The sequence below is a fragment of the Sebastes umbrosus genome, unplaced genomic scaffold, assembly GCF_015220745.1.
Source record: "Sebastes umbrosus isolate fSebUmb1 unplaced genomic scaffold, fSebUmb1.pri scaffold_216_arrow_ctg1, whole genome shotgun sequence".
NCBI lineage: Eukaryota > Metazoa > Chordata > Actinopteri > Perciformes > Sebastidae > Sebastes > Sebastes umbrosus.
The window spans coordinates 1-20,000 of record NW_023618519.1 but is presented as its reverse complement, the minus strand read 5'-3'; the positions used below and the strand labels follow the sequence as shown (position 1 = coordinate 20,000).

The 20,000-nt window shown below is 42.4% G+C and overlaps 1 protein-coding gene across 1 annotated transcript in view; it reads left to right on the top strand.

The window, feature by feature from the left end:
• The window catches only part of LOC119484430, a 23,212-nt gene extending 6,059 nt beyond the window's left edge, over positions 1–17,153 (top strand). The window contains exons 5-9 of the mRNA XM_037763234.1: positions 1,068–1,167; positions 12,989–13,161; positions 13,266–13,290; positions 14,532–14,645; positions 16,991–17,153. Coding sequence (XP_037619162.1) covers positions 1,068–1,167; positions 12,989–13,161; positions 13,266–13,290; positions 14,532–14,645; positions 16,991–17,012 — 434 coding nt within the window. The 3' untranslated portion in view covers positions 17,013–17,153. The remainder of the gene's footprint in view (positions 1–1,067; positions 1,168–12,988; positions 13,162–13,265; positions 13,291–14,531; positions 14,646–16,990) is intronic.
• Positions 17,154–20,000: the final 2,847 nt, after the last annotated feature.

Sequence of the window (20,000 nt, the reverse complement as noted above, 5' to 3'; positions counted from 1 at the left end):
CTCTGATGGCTAACTGCTAACGGCTAAGTGCTAAGTGCTAACGGCTAACTGCTAACTGCTAACTGCTAACGGCTAACTGCTAACGGCTAACTGCTAACGGCTAACGGCTAACTGCTAACAGCTAACTGCTAACAGCTAACTGCTAACGGCTAACTGCTAACGGCTAACGGCTAACTGCTAACGGCTAACTGCTAACAGCTAACTGCTAACAGCTAACTGCTAACAGCTAACTGCTAACGGCTAACTGCTAACGGCTAACTGCTAACGGCTAACGGCTAACTGCTAACGGCTAACTGCTAACGGCTAACTGCTAACTGCTAACAGCTAACGGCTAACGGCTAACTGCTAACGGCTAACTGCTAACGGCTAACTGCTAACGGCTAACTGCTAACGGCTAACAGCTAACTGCTAACTGCTAACGGCTAACGGCTAACTGCTAACAGCTAACTGCTAACAGCTAACTGCTAACAGCTAACTGCTAACAGCTAACAGCTAACGACTAACAGCTAACGGCTAACAGCTAACAGCTAACTGCTAACTGCTAACTGCTAACAGCTAACGGCTAACAGCTAACGGCTAACAGCTAACTGCTAACAGCTAACTGCTAACAGCTAACTGCTAACTGCTAACAGCTAACAGCTAACAGCTAACGGCTAACGGCTAACTGTGCAGAGTGTTTGGTCGGCTGATGGACGAGTAACTGCCTGACGGACGCTTGTTTATAGTTAGTCTCCGTCTAATAATAATAATAATAATAATATCTGTGTGTGTGTGTCTGTGTGTGTGTGTGTGTCTGTGTGTGTCTGTGTGTGTCTGTGTGTGTGTGTGTGTGTGTCTGTGTGTGTGTGTGTCTGTGTCTGTGTGTGTCTGTGTGTGTGTCTGTGTCTGTGTGTGTCTGTGTGTGTCTGTGTGTGTGTGTGTGTGTGTGTCTGTGTGTGTGTGTGTCTGTGTGTGTGTGTGTGTGTGTGTGTGTGTCTGTGTGTGTGTGTCTGTGTGTGTGTCTGTGTCTGTGTGTCTGTGTCTGTGTCTGTGTCTGTGTGTGTGTGTGTGTGTGTGTGTGTGTTCAGGACCTCGGGGTGACGAAGGTGGGTCACATGAAGAGGATCCTTCAGGGCATCAGAGAGCTGAACAGGAACAGCAGCGCCAGCGAGGCCTGACTGCTGCCAGGTGATTACTAATATTATTATTAGGGCCCGAGCACCGACAAAGTCGGGTCCGAGGACCTATTGTTCTTCAAATGATTATTATTAGGGCCCGAGCACGAAAGTGCCAGGACCCAACGGTGTCCTGGCACGAAGTGCAAGGAACCTATTGTATTTGTCGGTATTATTATTTTTCTGCTGCAAGAACGCGTTTTTGACGACCTTAGCCATCCCCAAAACTCACCAAAATTGGAACATGCGTCGGGAGTGGCGAAAATTGCAATGTTCTGTAGTGATTGGGAACGGGCGTCGCCAGCGGGCTCTATAGCGCCCCCTAACGCGTCGAAATCTAAAGTTGATCCGATATTCATGAAATTTGGTATGCATATCCCACTCATCATTTGAAACATATTCCTCATTGGATTTCATTAGCTCCGCCCACCCAGAAGTCGGCCATATTGGATTTCATGTCATTTTTAGCGTTTTATAGGCCGCGTACTTTAACGAACTCCTCCTACAGATTTGATCTGATCGACTTGAAATTTGGTCAGGACCATCTTAAGACCTTGAAGATGAAAAGTTATTAAAATGATGAGTGTTCACTTAACGACCGGACCGTAGCGTGGCGGCCATTTTGAGCCATTCGCCATGAAACAGGCAGTTATTGTAACTCAACTGTACATAGTCCGATCTGCCCCAAATCTCTCAGGTATGATGGTGGTCCAGTACTGATGACATGTATATGAAAAATTATACTCATAGCCCCGCCCCAAGACATTAGCCCCGCCCCCTTTCATAACTCATGAACCGTTTGTCGTAGAGTCTTGCGGGATGTGTCATATCACTCAGCAGAGAGTGCCTGTTTCATTGGTGAAAGTTATGCCCGCCCCCTACACATTAGCCACGCCCCCTTTCCTAACTCATGATCCGTTTGTAGTACAGTCTTGTGGGAGGTGTCATATCACTCAGCAGAGAGTGCCTGTTTCATTGGTGAAGGTTATGCCCGCCCCCTACACATTAGCCACGCCCCCCTTCTAACCCGTGAACCGCTTGTCGTAGAGCCTTGCAGCAGGCGTCGTGGCGCTCGTCAGAGTTTCGGCTTCACGGTGCCCGGCCGCGTCGGTCGGCGTCCCGCCAGCATCCCCGACGCGCAAGTAGGGGCGAGGGCCCGTTCATCGCTGCTTGCAGCTTTAATTAGGGCCCGAGCACGAAAGTGCCAGGACCCAACGGTGTCCTGGCACGAAGTGCGAGGAAACCTATTGTTTTTCTACAGATTATTAGGGCCCGAGCACGAAAGTGCCAGGACCCCAACGGTGTCCTGGCACGAAGTGCGAGGAAACCTATTGTTTTTCTACAGATTATTATTATTATTATTATTATTTTTCCGCTGGGAGATCGCGTTTTTGAGGCCTTTCCCATCCCCAAAAACTCACCATAAGTGGACTATGCGTCGGATCTGGTGGGAAATTCAATGTTCTGGAGTGACCCGGCTCGGGTGTGTCCAGGGGGCGAGATAGCGCCCCCTAATGTAGGCAGTTTTTCAGAGAAAGTTTCTTCGATCTTCACGAAATTCAAGTATGTCATAACTCACGCCCTCATACCTGGATTAAATATTTTGTAGATTTTTTCGGCCAACAGGAAGTCAGCCATGGTGGACTTCCTGCGTGATTTTAAAATATACGAACACATGTTTGAAGACTTTTGGATGCACAAAAAATTATGAAACTTTACACGCACATCCAAACTCGTAATTACTTTATTTTAGTGGTGAAATTTTGCTTGGGCGTGGCATGTTGGCTCTCTAGCGCCCCCTTATGTCTTTTAGATATGGAACATACCTTTAGGTACTTGGAAACGCATGAAACTTGGCAATATGATGGACACCTCTGAACTTTATGTAAATATACAGCCATTAGGTTCAGTGGGTTTAGCCGGCTCTCTAGCGCCCCCTAACGCGTGGAAGGCCGTAGTTTGGTCAAAGTTGATCCGATATTCATGAAATTTGGTAGGCATATCCCCCTCATTATTTCGGACATATTCTTCATCGGGTTTCATTAGCTCCGCCCACCCGGAAGTCGGCCATATTGGAATATGTGCGTTTTTCATGTATTTTATGCATACTTTTACGAACTCCTCCTAGAGCATTTATCGGATCCACGTCAAATTTGGGTGGTGTAATCCACCCACTACTGTGATGCTAAATTGCGAAGGGATTTTTGATCGCTCGCACGGTGATGTCATACGTCATGTGCGAAGACGCCATTTTGTCACTTTTTAGGTATGGAACTTTGCGATACTCCTCCTAGAGGATTCAAGCGATCCATCTCAAAGTTGGGCAGCTGAATCTCAACACCTTCACGATGCTAAATTGCGAAGCTTTTGTGTTTTCGTGAAACGGCGTTCTTGTGGCGGTGCGGCGAATTCTGATGTTTCGCCATGACACAGGAGGCTGTTGTAAATTGACTTTACATAGTCCGATCTGCCCCAAATTTCACAAGCTGGATAATAGTCCAGGCCTGAAGACATATATATGCAATTATGAGTGAAAGTCATAGCGCCCCCTACAGGAAACAGGAAGTTGTCGTAAATTGACTATACATTGTCCAATCTTCCCCAAATTTGACATGTTTTATAAGAGTCCAGCCCTGAATACATATACGTGCCATTATGAGTGATAGTCATAGCGCCACCTACTGGCAACAGGAAATGGTTGTATACTGCCAGCCACCCTCATAGAAGTGCTTTAAATGACACCGCACATGTTCTCAACAGTTCATTTCCAGCGCCACATGCTCCAAGCAGAAAATTCACTCTAACTGTTGTATGCAGTTTCCGACTTTCACGGGAATGCACGACAGCGGGTATCCCGACGTGCGCGTTCCCCAGACGTGCCCGCGGGGGCGAGGGCCCGTTCATCGCTGCTTGCAGCTTTAATTATTAGGGCCCGAGCACGAAAGTGCCAGGACCCCAACGGTGTCCTGGCACGAAGTGCGAGGAAACCTATTGTTTTTCTAAGGATTATTATTATTATTATTATTATTATTCTTTTTCTGCCGGGAGATCGCGTTTTTGGGACCTTTCCCATCCCCAAAAACTCACCAAAAGTGGAATATGCATCAGAAGTGGCGCGAAATTCAATGTTCTGTAGTGACCCGGCTCGGGTGTCTCCAGGGGGCGAGATAGCGCCCCCTAATGTAGGCAGTTTTTCAGAGAAAGTTTCTTCGATCTTCACGAAAATCAAGTATGTCATTGCTCACGCCCTCATACCTGGATTAAATATTTTGCAGATTTTTTTGGCCAACAGGAAGTCAGCCATGTTGGACTTCCTGCGTGATTTTAAAATTTACGAACACATGTTTGAAGACTTTAGGATGCACAAAAAATTATGAAACTTTACACGCACATCTAAACTAGTAATTACTTTATTTTAGTGGTGAAATTTTGCATGGGCATGGCATGTTAGCTCTCTAGCGCCCCCTTATGTCTTTTAGATATGGAACATACCTTGACGTACTCGGAATCGCATGAAACTTGGCAATATGATGGACACCTGTGAACTCTATGTAAATATACAGCCATTAGGTTCAGTGGGTTTAGCCGGCTCTCTAGCGCCCCCTAACGCGTGGAAGGCCGTAGTTTGGTCAAAGTTGATCCGATATTCATGAAATTTGGTATACATATCCCACTCATTATTTGAAACATATTCCTCATCGGGTTTCATTAGCTCCGCCCACCCGGAAGTCGGCCATATTGGAATATGTGCGTTTTTCATGTATTTTATGCATACTTTTACGAACTCCTCCTAGAGCGTTTATCAGATCCACGTCAAATTTGGGTGGTATAATCCACCCACTGCTGTGATGCTAAATTGCGAAGGGATTTTTGATCGCTTGCACGGTGATGTCATACGTCATGTGCGAAGACGCCATTTTGTCACTTTTTAGGTATGGAACTTTGCGATACTCCTCCTAGAGGATTCAAGCGATCCATCTCAAAGTTGGGCAGCAGAATCTCAACACCTTCACGATGCTAAATTGCGAAGCTTTTGTGTTTTCGTGAAACGGCGTTCTTGTGGTGGCGCGGCGAATTCTGATGTTTCGCCATGACACAGGAGGCTGTTATAACTTGACTTTACATAGTCCGATCTGCCCCAAATTTCACAAGCTGGATAATAGTCCAGGCCTGAAGACATATATGTGCAATTATGAGTGAAAGTCATAGCGCCCCCTACAGGAAACAGGAAATTGTTGTAAATTGACTATACATTGTCCAATCTTCCCCAAACTTGACATGTTTTATAAGGGTCCCAGCCTGAAGACGTATACGTGGTATTATGCGTGATAGTCATAGCGCCCTCTACAGGAAAGAGGAAGTTGTTGTAAATTGACTATACATTGTCCAATCTTCCCCAAATTTGACATGTTTTATAAGAGTCCAGGCCTGAAGACATATAAGTGCAATTATGAGTGAAAGTCATAGCGCCACCTACTGACAACAGGAAATGGTTGTATACTGCCAGCCACCCTCATAGAAGTGCTGTAAAGGACGCCCCACATATTCTCACAGTTCATTTCCAGCGCCAGATGCTCCAAGCAGAAAATTCACTTTAACTGTTGCGTGCAGTTTCCGACTTTCACGGGAATGCACGACAGCGGGTACCCCGACGTGCGCGTTCCCCAGACGTGCCCGCGGGGGCGAGGGCCCGTTCATCGCTGCTTGCAGCTTTAATTATTATTATTCTTTTTCTGCCGGGAGATCGCGTTTTTGGGACCTTTCCCATCCCCAAAAACTCACCAAAAGTGGAATATGCGTCAGAAGTGGCGCGAAATTCAAAGTTCTGTAGTGACCCGGCTCGGGTGTCTCCAGGGGGCGAGATAGCGCCCCCTAATGTAGGCCGTTTTTCAGAGAAAGTTTCTTCGATCTTCACGAAATTCAAGTATGTCATTGCTCACATCCTCATACCTGGATTAAATATTTTTCAGATTTTTTCGGCCAACAGGAAGTCAGCCATGTTGGACTTCCTGCGTTTTTTTTAAATGTACGAACGCATATTTGAAGACTTTAGGATGCACAAAAAATTATGAAACTTTACACGCACATCCAAATTAGTAATTACTTTATTTTAGTGGTGAAATTTTGCATGGGCGTGGCATGTTGGCTCTCTAGCGCCCCCTTATGTCTTTTAGATATGGAACATACCTTGAGGTACTCGGAAACGCATGAAACTTGGCAATATGATGGACACCTGTGAACTTTATGTAAATATACAGCCATTAGGTTCAGTGGGTTTAGCCGGCTCTCTAGCGCCCCCTAATGCGTGGAAGGCCGTAGTTTGGTCAAAGTTGATCCGATATTCATGAAATTTGGTAGGCATATCCCACCCATTATTTCAGACATATTCCTCATCGGGTTTCATTAGCTGCGCCCACCGGGAAGTCGGCCATATTGGATTTTGTGCGTTTTTCATGTATTTTATGCATACTTTTACGAACTCCTCCTAGAGCGTTTATCGGATCCGCGTCAAATTTGGGTGGTATAATCCACCCACTACTGTGATGCTAAATTGCGAAGGGATTTTTGATCGCTCGCACGGTGATGTCATACGTCATGTGCGAAGACGCCATTTTGTCACTTTTTAGGTATGGAACTTTGCGATACTCCTCCTAGAGGATTCAAGCGATCCATCTCAAAGTCGGGCAGCAGAATCTCAACACCATCACGATGCTAAATTGCGACGCTTTTGTGTTTTCGTGAAACGGCGTTCTTGTGGCGGCGCGGCGAATTTTCATGTTTCGCCATGACACAGGAGGCTGTTGTAACTTGACTTTACATAGTCCGATCTGCCCCAAATTTCACAAGCTGGATAATAGTCCAGGCCTGAAGACATATATGTGCCATTATGAGTGAAAGTCATAGCGCCCCCTACAGGAAACAGGAAATTGTTGTAAATTGACTATACATTGTCCAATCTTCCCCAAACTTGACATGTTTTATAAGGGTCCCAGCCTGAAGACATATACATGGTATTATGTGTGATAGTCATAGCGCCCTCTACAGGAAAGAGGAAGTTGTTGTAAATTGACTATACATTGTCCAATCTTCCCCAAATTTGACATGTTTTATAAGAGTCCAGGCCTGAAGACATATACGTGGTATTATGAGTGAAAGTCATAGCGCCACCTACTGACAACAGGAAATGGTCGTATACTGCCAGCCACCCTCATAGAAGTGCTTTAAAGGATGCCCCACATGTTCTCACAGTTCATTTCCAGCGCCACATGCTCCAAGTAGAAAATTCACTCTAACTGTTGCGTGCAGTTTCCGACTTTCACGGGAATGAACGACAGCGGGTACCCCGACGTGCGCATTCCCCAGACGTGCCCGCGGGGGCGAGGGCCCGTTCATCGCTGCTTGCAGCTTTAATTATTATTGTTATTGTTATTATTATTATTATTATTGTTATTATTATTATTATTATTATTATTGTTATTATTATTATTGTTATTATTGTTATTATTATTATTGTTATTATTATTATTATTATTATTATTATTGTTATTGTTATTATTATTATTATTATTGTTATTATTGTTATTATTATTGTTATTATTATTATTGTTATTATTGTTATTATTATTATTGTTATTATTATTATTATTATTATTATTGTTATTATTGTTATTGTTATTGTTATTATTGTTATTATTATTGTTATTATTGTTATTATTATTGTTATTATTGTTATTATTATTGCTATCATTATTTATTATTGTTGTTATTTTTTATTATTTTTATTATTTATTATTATTGTTGTTATTATAATTATTTATTTTCTGCGACTGGGATGCATTAAAACTAAATTTAACCGACACTTCAGAACTGGTGTAAATATGGTAGTTGTGCAGTGGTCGTGGCCGCCGTGCTCCGTGGCGTGCTCCGTGGCGTGCTCCACATAAACGTAAAGTTGATGTTGATGAAATCTGGTGAGATCATTGCTCTCGTTGTTGTTGTTGCTATAGCAACGGCTGTCTGCTCTCGTCCTACCTCTGCTGCCATCGACCACCTGACCTGACCTCTGACCTCTGACCTGGAACCAGCCTTTGACATCATATCTGGAGCTCACTGCGATTGGAGCAGGATTAGAGGACCAATCAGATGATCCACTAGTGCCTTGTCATCACTCCCACCAACCAATCAGTATCCAGGAGGTGGGGGGGTGATCTTTACTACCAGGTGACCTTTACTCCTGACCTTTACTGCTAGGTGACCTTGACTACCAGGTGACCTTGACTACCAGGTGACCTTTACTACCAGGTGACCTTTACTACCAGGTGACCTTTACTATCAGGTGACCTTTACTCCTGACCTTGACTACCAGGTGACCTTTAACCTGACCTTGACTACCAGTGTAACCTTGACTACCAGGTGACCTTGACTACCGTGTGACCTTGACTACCAGTGTGACCTTGACTACCAGGTGACCTTGACTAGCAGGTGACCTTGACTACCAGTGTGACCTTGACTACCAGGTGACCTTGACTAGCAGGTGACCTTGACTAGCAGTGTGACCTTGACTAGCAGGTGACCTTGACTACCAGTGTGACCTTGACTACCAGTGTGACCTTGACTAGCAGGTGACCTTGACTACCAGTGTGACCTTGACTACCAGTGTGACCTTGACTAGCAGTGTGACCTTGACTAGCAGGTGACCTTGACTACCAGTGTGACCTTGACTACCAGTGTGACCTTGACTATCAGGTGACCTTGACTACCAGTGTGACCTTGACTAGCAGTGTGACCTTGACTAGCAGGTGACCTTGACTACCAGTGTGACCTTGACTACCAGTGTGACCTTGACTATCAGGTGACCTTGACTACCAGTGTGACCTTGACTACCAGTGTGACCTTGACTAGCAGGTGACCTTGACTACCAGTGTGACCTTGACTACCAGTGTGACCTTGACTAGCAGGTGACCTTGACTACCAGTGTGACCTTGACTACCAGTGTGACCTTGACTACCAGTGTGACCTTGACTACCGAGACCTCAACATGAGTTTGAGTTGAGAGTTTTTGAAGGTCGGGGTTCTTCACTCGGTTCTACTACGGGTGGGATCCAGACTTTAGTCCGTCAGACGATCCTGAAACCTTTGCCGGACTCCAGTGACTCAGAGACTCCCTGATGCCGGACCCGGGTCTCCAGCAGAGTCTCAGCTGGGTTCTGGTCCACGTATGAGGCGGACCTGGCCCGCAGATGGCTCAGCTGGAGAACCAGCTCCAGTCAAATGGACTCAGGACTGTGGGCCCTATTTAGGCCACTGGGATCTACCTGCGTCCTCCTCAATGGGGACGGGGGACGGACACCTCAAACAGGGACGCTGTGAGGGGACGGACACTTTGAGTCGTCCTCTGTGGGACTTTTGTACTAAAAGACGTATTTATTATGTCTTCTTTGTAACGAGTTGATATTTCGAGTCTTTAGAAACAGGAAGTGGGAAACAGTGATGAGGAGACGCTCCTGAACCAATCAGGTGGTCTGACGAAGACGCTGCAGGGACGGTCGGATCAGTGGATGAAGACAATCTGCGTCTCTTGTCCTCTGCTGATGAATCATTTCAACTTTTAATCAAATAAAACTGCGTCGGTTTCATATCAGTGATAATTTCACGTCTTCAGTCGTTATTTTGGATCTTTGTTTTTGTTTTATACGTTTAATAAATACAAATAATTAATAATTATTTATAATTAATGTGATCATTAAAGATAATTTATAATTATTTATAATTAATGTGATCATTAAAGATAATTAATAATTATTTATAATTAATGTGATCATTGAAGATAATTAATAATTATTTATAATTAATGTGATCATTAAAGATAATTTATAATTATTTATAATTAATGTGATCATTGAAAATAATTATTTATAATTAATGTGATCATTGAAAATAATTAATAATTATTTATAATTAATGTGATCATTGAAAATAATTAATAATTATTTATAATTATTATTAACTCTCATAAAGCCACCGTTCACTACATGCTCAGGTACACCGTTCACTACCTGCTCAGGTACTCTGTTCACTACATGCTCAGGTACACCGTTCACTACGTGCTCAGGTACTCTGTTCACTACGTGCTCAGGTACACCGTTCACTACGTGCTCAGGTACACCGTTCACTACCTGCCCAGGTACACCGTTCACTACCTGCTCAGGTACACCGTTCACTACCTGCCCAGGTACACCGTTCACTACCTGCTCAGGTACACCGTTCACTACCTGCCCAGGTACACCGTTCACTACCTGCCAAGGTACACCGTTCACTACCTGCTCAGGTACACCGTTCACTACCTGCTCAGGTACACCGTTCACTACCTGCTCAGGTACTCTGTTCACTACGTGCTCAGGTACACCGTTCACTACCTGCTCAGGTACTCTGTTCACTACGTGCTCAGGTACACCGTTCACTACCTGCTCAGGTACTCTGTTCACTACGTGCTCAGGTACACCGTTCACTACGTGCTCAGGTACACCGTTCACTACCTGCTCAGGTACTCTGTTCACTACATGCTCAGGTACACCGTTCACTACCTGCTCAGGTACTCTGTTCACTACGTGCTCAGGTACTCTGTTCACTACGTGCTCAGGTACACCGTTCACTACCTGCCCAGGTACACCGTTCACTACCTGCTCAGGTACACCGTTCACTACCTGCTCAGGTACTCTGTTCACTACGTGCTCAGGTACACCGTTCACTACGTGCTCAGGTACACCGTTCACTACCTGCTCAGGTACTCTGTTCACTACATGCTCAGGTACACCGTTCACTACCTGCTCAGGTACTCTGTTCACTACGTGCTCAGGTACACCGTTCACTACGTGCTCAGGTACACCGTTCACTACCTGCCCAGGTACACCGTTCACTACCTGCTCAGGTACACCGTTCACTACCTGCCCAGGTACACCGTTCACTACCTGCTCAGGTACACCGTTCACTACCTGCCCAGGTACACCGTTCACTACCTGCCCAGGTACACCGTTCACTACCTGCCCAGGTACACCGTTCACTACCTGCTCAGGTACACCGTTCACTACCTGCTCAGGTACACCGTTCACTACCTGCTCAGGTACTCTGTTCACTACGTGCTCAGGTACACCGTTCACTACCTGCTCAGGTACACCGTTCACTACCTGCTCAGGTACACCGTTCACTACCTGCTCAGGTACACCGTTCACTACCTGCTCAGGTACTCTGTTCACTACGTGCTCAGGTACACCGTTCACTACCTGCTCAGATACACCGTTCACTACCTGCTCAGGTACACCGTTCACTACCTGCTCAGGTACACCGTTCACTACCTGCTCAGATACACCGTTCACTACCTGCTCAGGTACACCGTTCACTACCTGCTCAGGTACTCTGAACCGACCTTCATCACACTGAAACAACAACCCCTTAGAATACCTTTAATTAATCCTTAGTTTACTTAACTCAAATTAGTGCTCAGGGATTCTTTATTTCTCCTTAAATGTGAAAAGATAAAAACATTAAAACGTCTTTATTTCAAATTAACATAATTAATTCATTAGTTATCATATCTGCCAGGTTTCTTGTAATTTACATATTAATTATAAATATTTGAGATTAACATATTTTTAAAGGGAACGTCGTGTTTAGCTGCTGATTAATGAGACTTTCAATTATTATTCACATATTTCACATTTAAACCTCTAACCCATCATAACATCAAATAATTCATATAGATGTCAAATGTATTTCTACGACTAGTACTACATAATATTATACTACGATGTAGACGGTCACATTTGTCCCTTGTCTCTTGTTGTGTCCTCTCTTTGCTGCTGATGTGACGTCTCTTTGTCAATATTTGAACTGTGGTTAACGATCAATCGATCAGCTGGAGTCCAACATTTTACCTCCGACACCAACCGTCTGTCCTCACAAGAGACAGCAGGAGACATTAAGAGACAGAAGGAGACATTAAGAGACAACAGGAGATGACGGGAGACATTAAGAAACAACAGGAGACATTAAGAGACTGCAGGAGACATTAAGAGACAACGGAGCATTAAGAGACAGCCGGAGACACTAAGAGACAACGAGAGCATTAAGAGACAGCCGGAGACATTAAGAGACAACAGTAGACATTAAGAGACAACGGGAGCATTAAGAGACAGCCGGAGACATTAAGAGACAACAGTAGACATTAAGAGACAACAGGAGACATTAAGAAACAACAGGAGACAACAGGAGGCATCAAGAGACAGTAGGAGACATCAAGAGACGACGGGAGACATTAAGAGACAACAGTAGACATTAAGAGACAACAGGAGACATTAAGAGAAAGCCGGAGACATTAAGAGACGACAGGAGACATTAAGAAACAACAGGAGACAACAGGAGACATCAAGAGACAGTAGGAGACATCAAGAGACAGTAGGAGACATTAAGAGACGACGGGAGACATTAAGAAACAACAGGAGACATTAGGAGACAACAGGAGACATTAAGACACAGCAGGTTTGGGTCTGAGGACAGACATACAGACATGCTGCTGACCTGGACTCTCTGCTCTCTGGTCTCCTGCTCGGCACTGATCGAATGTTCAGGTGAGACGGACTGATGGACCTGTTGATGTCTCTATGATGCTAGTATTAGTACTGCAGTACAGTACACAGTATTTGTAGAATCAGTACTCAGGTGATTCTGTGTCTGACGTTGTATTTCTATTTGTACACATAAACATCATATTAGTAGTATCAGCAGTGTGTACTCTTGTACTTGTACACTCTTGTTTCTGTTATTTTGTCCACCCTCAGTGTTCCTGGAGCGTACGGCGGCGGGTCAGATCCTCGGTGCGTCCTCCCGGCTGCGGCGAGCCAACTCGTTGTTCCTGGAGGAGATGTTACCTGGCGACCTGGAGAGGGAGTGTCACGAGGAGATCTGCTCACAGGAAGAGGCTGCCGAGATCTTCCAGACCAGAGAGAAGACGGTAAGAACCGGCGCCGCGGTCCAAACGGAGGTCTCAGCACCCTGACTGTACGTACAAGTACTCCCAGTACTGCGTATACTCACTCTGAGTGTGTTGTTCCACAGCTGGAGTTCTGGTACAAATACACAAGTAGGTATTCTCACCATCAACATGATGAAACACGCTGATGCAGATTCAGATGTGACCTCGCTGATCTGGATTCATCTGGACCCGGTGGTACTGATCTGAACCTACAGAACCACCAGAGGTCTGTACTACGAAGCGAGTTCAACATACCCAGGATGTCTTCTCGTTATCCGGCTTCACTAACCCGAACAAACGAGATCACGCTAAGCAGTCCTACGAAGCTGACCAATCACAGACATGGACTAGTCTACAGACCAATCACAGATATGGACTAGTCTACTGTCAGCTGACAGACAGGCAGAGAGACACATTTTACAAAGAATAAACTATATTAGACAGATACGAAGAAGTGAAACTCTTAATCAGACTAACAGTAACAGTTCAAGCTGCTAAATGCAGGAAGAACAGCTGGAAAAAGAAAAAACTCCAGATGTGTGAATGTGTATATTAACAGACCGTCTAAATATAAATAGTGTTTAAGAGTGTAAAAGATGAATGGATTACTCTTCTTTATACCCTACGATTAAATAGTGGCGTCTAGGACTATTTAAACCCCCTTCACCTCCGCCCCCCCCCCTCTTCACCTCCGCCCCCCCCCCCCCTCTTCACCTCCGTCCCCCTTCTTCACCTCCGCCCCCCCCCCTCTTCACCTCCGTCCCCCTTCTTCACCTCCGCCCCCCCCCCTCTTCACCTCCGTCCCCCTTCTTCACCTCCGCCCCCCCCCCTCTCCGGCGGTCTGAAACGGACTCAAGAGGAAGTTAAAAAATATAAATAAAAACATAATTCAAAGCGGTAAACTCCCCCAGCATAAATCCAGCTGTCCTTCCTGCATCTGTCAGTTTAAACTGAGTTGTGTTTAGTCTGATTATGACGGTAACTTCTTCATATGTGTGTAATATTATCATACAATCTCCACACGGAGCTCTGATTGGTCAGTAGGAGGTGCTTTTATACGAGTTGATCTCTTATCTGGAACATAACCTGCTCCGGAGCAGGTCAGCTGTTCAGCATCAGTTACCATGGAGATCTACCCAGGTAAGAAGTGAACCAGCTTCGTAGGACGAAAACCTAGAGTTAACCCTGAAGTTACTTCGATAACGCCAAACCCTGCTTTGTAGTACAGACCTCAGGTCGATCTTTAATCTGCTCAGTGGTCGTTACAGAATCAGTCAGTGATGTCATCACTTTACCTGATGACATCACTGAGTGGTGATGTGTTCGAGTGTCTCTCCTGTGTGTCATAGATCTGAACCCTTGTCGGACCAACCCCTGTCTGAACGGAGGGCTGTGCACTCTGGACCGGGGGGACTTCCTGTGTCTCTGTCCTCCTCAGTACCACGGCAGGACCTGCGACTCAGGTAACCATGGTTACTGCTGGGAGGAGCTAAAGGTCCAACAGGAGGGTCAGACAGGTAACCATGGTTACTGCTGGGAGACAGGTAACCATGGTTACTGCTGGGAGACAGGTTACCATGGTTACTGCTTGGAGGAGCTAAAGATCCAGATGAACAGTTTAGAAGTAAAGAGATACAACTCTGGTGCTTTTCTGACAACAGCCGCTAGATGGCGCTGCGGTAGCGCTGCCGCCATCTTGGTCTGAAACCACCAGTGAGTGTGTCTCTGTCCATGGATGTATAAAGAGACGTCTGTAAATCAGACGATATAAATCCACTTCCCAGTAGGAACACTTCAATATCCTCATTTAAATCATGATATCCTAAAAGTAGTAAAATGAACAGCTAAAACCAGAGTTACTTTCCTCGCCATAATGAACGCTCATCAGACCCACGGGACCGCACGGGACCGCACCGCCCTGCACGCTCATATGACAGCTTCCTGCTAGCTTCCTGACAGCTTCCTGCTAGCTGTATGACAGCTTCCTGCTAGCGTCCTGACAGCTCCCTGCTAGCTATATGCGGCTGTAATAATAATGGAGATACTGGCTGTAATAATGGAGATATTGGCTGTAATAATGGAGATATTGGCTGTAATAATGGATATATTGGCTGTATAATGGAGATAGTGGCTGTAATAATGGAGATACTGGCTGTAATAATGGAGATATTGGCTGTAATAATGGAGATACTGGCTGTAATAATAGAGATAGTGGCTGTAATAATGGAGATACTGGCTGTAATAATAGAGATAGTGGCTGTAATAATGGAGATACTGGCTGTAATAATGGAGATATTGGCTGTAATAATAATGGAGATACTGGCTGTAATAATGGAGATATTGGCTGTAATAATAGAGATATTGGCTGTAATAATGGAGATATTGGCTGTAATAATGGAGATACTGGCTGTAATAATGGAGATATTGGCTGTAATAATAATGGAGATACTGGCTGTAATAATGGAGATATTGGCTGTAATAATGGAGATAGTGGCTGTAATAATGGAGATACTGGCTGTAATAATGGAGATATTGGCTGTAATAATGGAGATACTGGCTGTAATAATAGAGATAGTGGCTGTAATAATGGAGATACTGGCTGTAATAATGGAGATATTGGCTGTAATAATAATGGAGATACTGGCTGTAATAATGGAGATAGTGGCTGTAATAATGGAGATACTGGCTGTAATAATGGAGATACTGGCTGTAATAATGGAGATATTGGCTGTAATAATGGAGATACTGGCTGTAATAATGGAGATATTGGCTGTAATAATAATGGAGATACTGGCTGTAATAATGGAGATATTGGCTGTAATAATGGAGATAGTGGCTGTAATAATGGAGATACTGGCTGTAATAATGGAGATATTGGCTGTAATAATAGAGATATTGGCTGTATAATGGAGATACTGGCTGTAATAATAGAGATATTGGCTGTAATAATGGAGATATTGGCTGTAATAATAGAGATATTGGCTGTAATAATGGAGATACTGGCTGTAATAATGGAGATATTGGCTGTAATAATGGAGATACTGGCTGTAATAATAGAGATATTGGCTGTAATAATAATGGAGATACTGGCTGTAATAATAGAGATATTGGCTGTAATAATGGAGATACTGGCTGTAATAATGGAAATACTGGCTGTAATAATGGAGATAGTGGCTGTAATAATGGAGATACTGGCTGTAATAATGGAGATATTGTCTGTAATAATGGAGATACTGGCTGTAATAATGGAGATATTGGCTGTAATAATGGAGATATTGGCTGTAATAATGGAGATAGTGGCTGTAATAATAGAGATATTGGCTGTATAATGGAGATATTGGCTGTAATAATAGAGATATTGGCTGTATAATGGAGATACTGGCTGTAATAATAGAGATATTGGCTGTAATAATAGAGATATTGGCTGTAATAATGGAGATATTGGCTGTAATTCATCACTTTATTATCTTCTAATCCACCAACGGGCTGTATGCTGTCAGCCTGTACCATGGTGGATGTATTAACGTTTGACAAACAACCAGGCTATCGGCCAGTAGCTAGTAGTGCAAAAAAGTTTAATAAATAAATAAGTAAATAGTTATAATAGTATGAATATTTATAATATTTTATCGTTCAACACAGGACATTTCAGTAGAATATGACAATAGAATATAAATAATGTAGTTATTGTAGCAGGACATTTTACTGGCGTCTGGTCGTCGCATTCAGTCCAAAATGGCGGAAACGTAGCTCTGCTGCCGGGACCAACTATTGACTTTCACTTCTTATCGATATATGTTGATTGCAGTGGTGTTGGAGTGTCGCTATAGAAACGGCGGCTGCATACAGTACTGCAGAGACCTGCTGTACGGCGCCGGAGTTCAGTGTGGCTGCGCCTACGGATTCAAACTGGAGATGGACGGACGCAGCTGCTCCCAGACCGGTGAGAGAACTCAGGTTACTACAGTAACTACTGATACTACTCCAACTGATACTACTACTACTACTAATACTGATACTAATACTGCTGATACTAATACTACTGATACTACTCCCACTGATACTAATACTACTACTAATACTGATACTAATACTGCTGATACTACTGATACTAATACTACTGATACTACTCCCACTGATACTAATACTACTACTAATACTGATACTAATACTGCTGATACTACTGATACTAATACTACTGATACTACTCCCACTGATACTAATACTACTACTACTACTACTACTACTACTACTACTACTGATACTACTACTACTACAGATACTACTACTACTACTACTACTACTACTACTACTACTACTACTACTACTACTGATACTACTACTACTACTACTACTACTACTACTGATACTACTACTACTGATACTATTACTACTACTACTACTACTACTGATACTACTACTACTGATACTACTACTGCTACTGATACTACTATTACTACTACTGATACTACTACTACTGATACTATTACTACTACTACTACTACTACTACTACTGATACTACTACTACTGATACTACTACTACTACTACTACTACTACTACTGATACTACTACTACTGATACTACTACTGCTACTGATACTACTACTACTACTACTGATACTACTACTACTGATACTATTACTACTACTACTACTACTACTGATACTACTACTACTGATACTACTATTGCTACTGATACTACTATTACTACTACTGATACTACTACTACTGATACTATTACTACTACTACTACTACTACTACTACTACTGATACTACTACTACTGATACAACTACTACTACTACTAATACTACTACTACTGATACTACTACTACTACTACTACTGCTGCTACTACTGATACTACTACTACTACTACTACTACTATTGATACTACTACTACTATTGATACTACTGATACTACTACTACTACTACTACTGATACTACTACTACTGATACTACTACTAATACTACTACTACTGATACTACTGATACTACTACTACTGCTGCTACTACTACTATTATTGATACTACTGATACTACTACTACTACTACTACTACTACTACTGATACTACTACTACTATTGATACGACTACTATTGATAAAACTACTACTACTGATACTACTATTGATACGACTACTACTACTGATACTACTACTATTGATACGACTACTACTACTGATACTACTACTACTACTGATACTATTACTACTATTGATACGACTACTACTACTGATACTACTACTACTACTGATACTACTACTGCTCCCAGACCGGTGACAGAACTAAGGTTACTATAGTTACTAATGATACTACTACTGCGGATAGTACTGCACATAATACTACTACTGTGTATAGATACTGTGGTGTATTTATATTGAGGTTATTGATACTCTGGTGTATTTATATTGAGGTTATTGATACTGTGGTGTATTTATATTGAGGTTATTGATACTCTGGTGTATTTATATTGAGGTTATTGATACTGTGGTGTATTTATATTCAGGTTATTGATACTCTGGTGTATATATATTGAGGTTATTGATACTGTGGTGTATTTATATTGAGGTTATTGATACTGTGGTGTATTTATATTCAGGTTATTGATACTCTGGTGTATATATATTGAGGTTATTGATACTGGGGTGTATTTATATTGAGGTTATTGATACTGTGGTGTATATATATTGAGGTTATTGATACTGTGGTGTATTTATATTGAGGTTATTGATACTCTGGTGTATTTATATTGAGGTTATTGATACTGTGGTGTATTTATATTGAGGTTATTGATACTGTGGTGTATTTATATTGAGGTTATTGATACTCTGGTGTATTTATATTGAGGTTATTGATACTGTGGTGTATTTATATTGAGGTTATTGATACTGTGGTGTATTTATATTCAGGTTATTGATACTCTGGTGTATATATATTGAGGTTATTGATACTGTGGTGTATTTATATTGAGGTTATTGATACTGTGGTGTATTTATATTGAGGTTATTGATACTGTGGTGTATATATATTGAGGTTATTGATACTGTGGTGTATTTATATTGAGGTTATTGATACTGTGGTGTATATATATTGAGGTTATTGATACTGTGGTGTATTTATATTCAGGTTATTGATACTTTGGTGTATATATATTGAGGTTATTGATACTGTGGTGTATTTATATTGAGGTTATTGATACTGTGGTGTATTTATATTGAGGTTATTGATACTGTGGTGTATTTATATTGAGGTTATTGATACTGTGGTGTATTTATATTCAGGTTATTGATACTTTGGTGTATATATATTGAGGTTATTGATACTGTGGTGTATATATATTGAGGTTATTGATACTGTGGTGTATTTATATATTGAGGTTATTGATACTGTGGTGTATTTATATTGAGGTTATTGATACTGTGGTGTATTTATATTCAGGTTATTGATACTCTGGTGTATATATATTGAGGTTATTGATACTGTGGTGTATATATATATTGAGGTTATTGATACTGTGGTGTATTTATATTGAGGTTATTGATACTGTGGTGTATTTATATTGAGGTTATTGATACTGGGGTGTATTTATATTGAGGTTATTGATACTTTGGTGTATATATATTGAGGTTATTGATACTGTGGTGTATTTATATTGAGGTTATTGATACTGTGGTGTATATATATTGAGGTTATTGATACTCTGGTGTATTTATATTGAGGTTATTGATACTTTGGTGTATATATATTCAGGTTATTGATACTTTGGTGTATATATATATTGAGGTTATTGATACTTTGGTGTATATATATTGAGGTT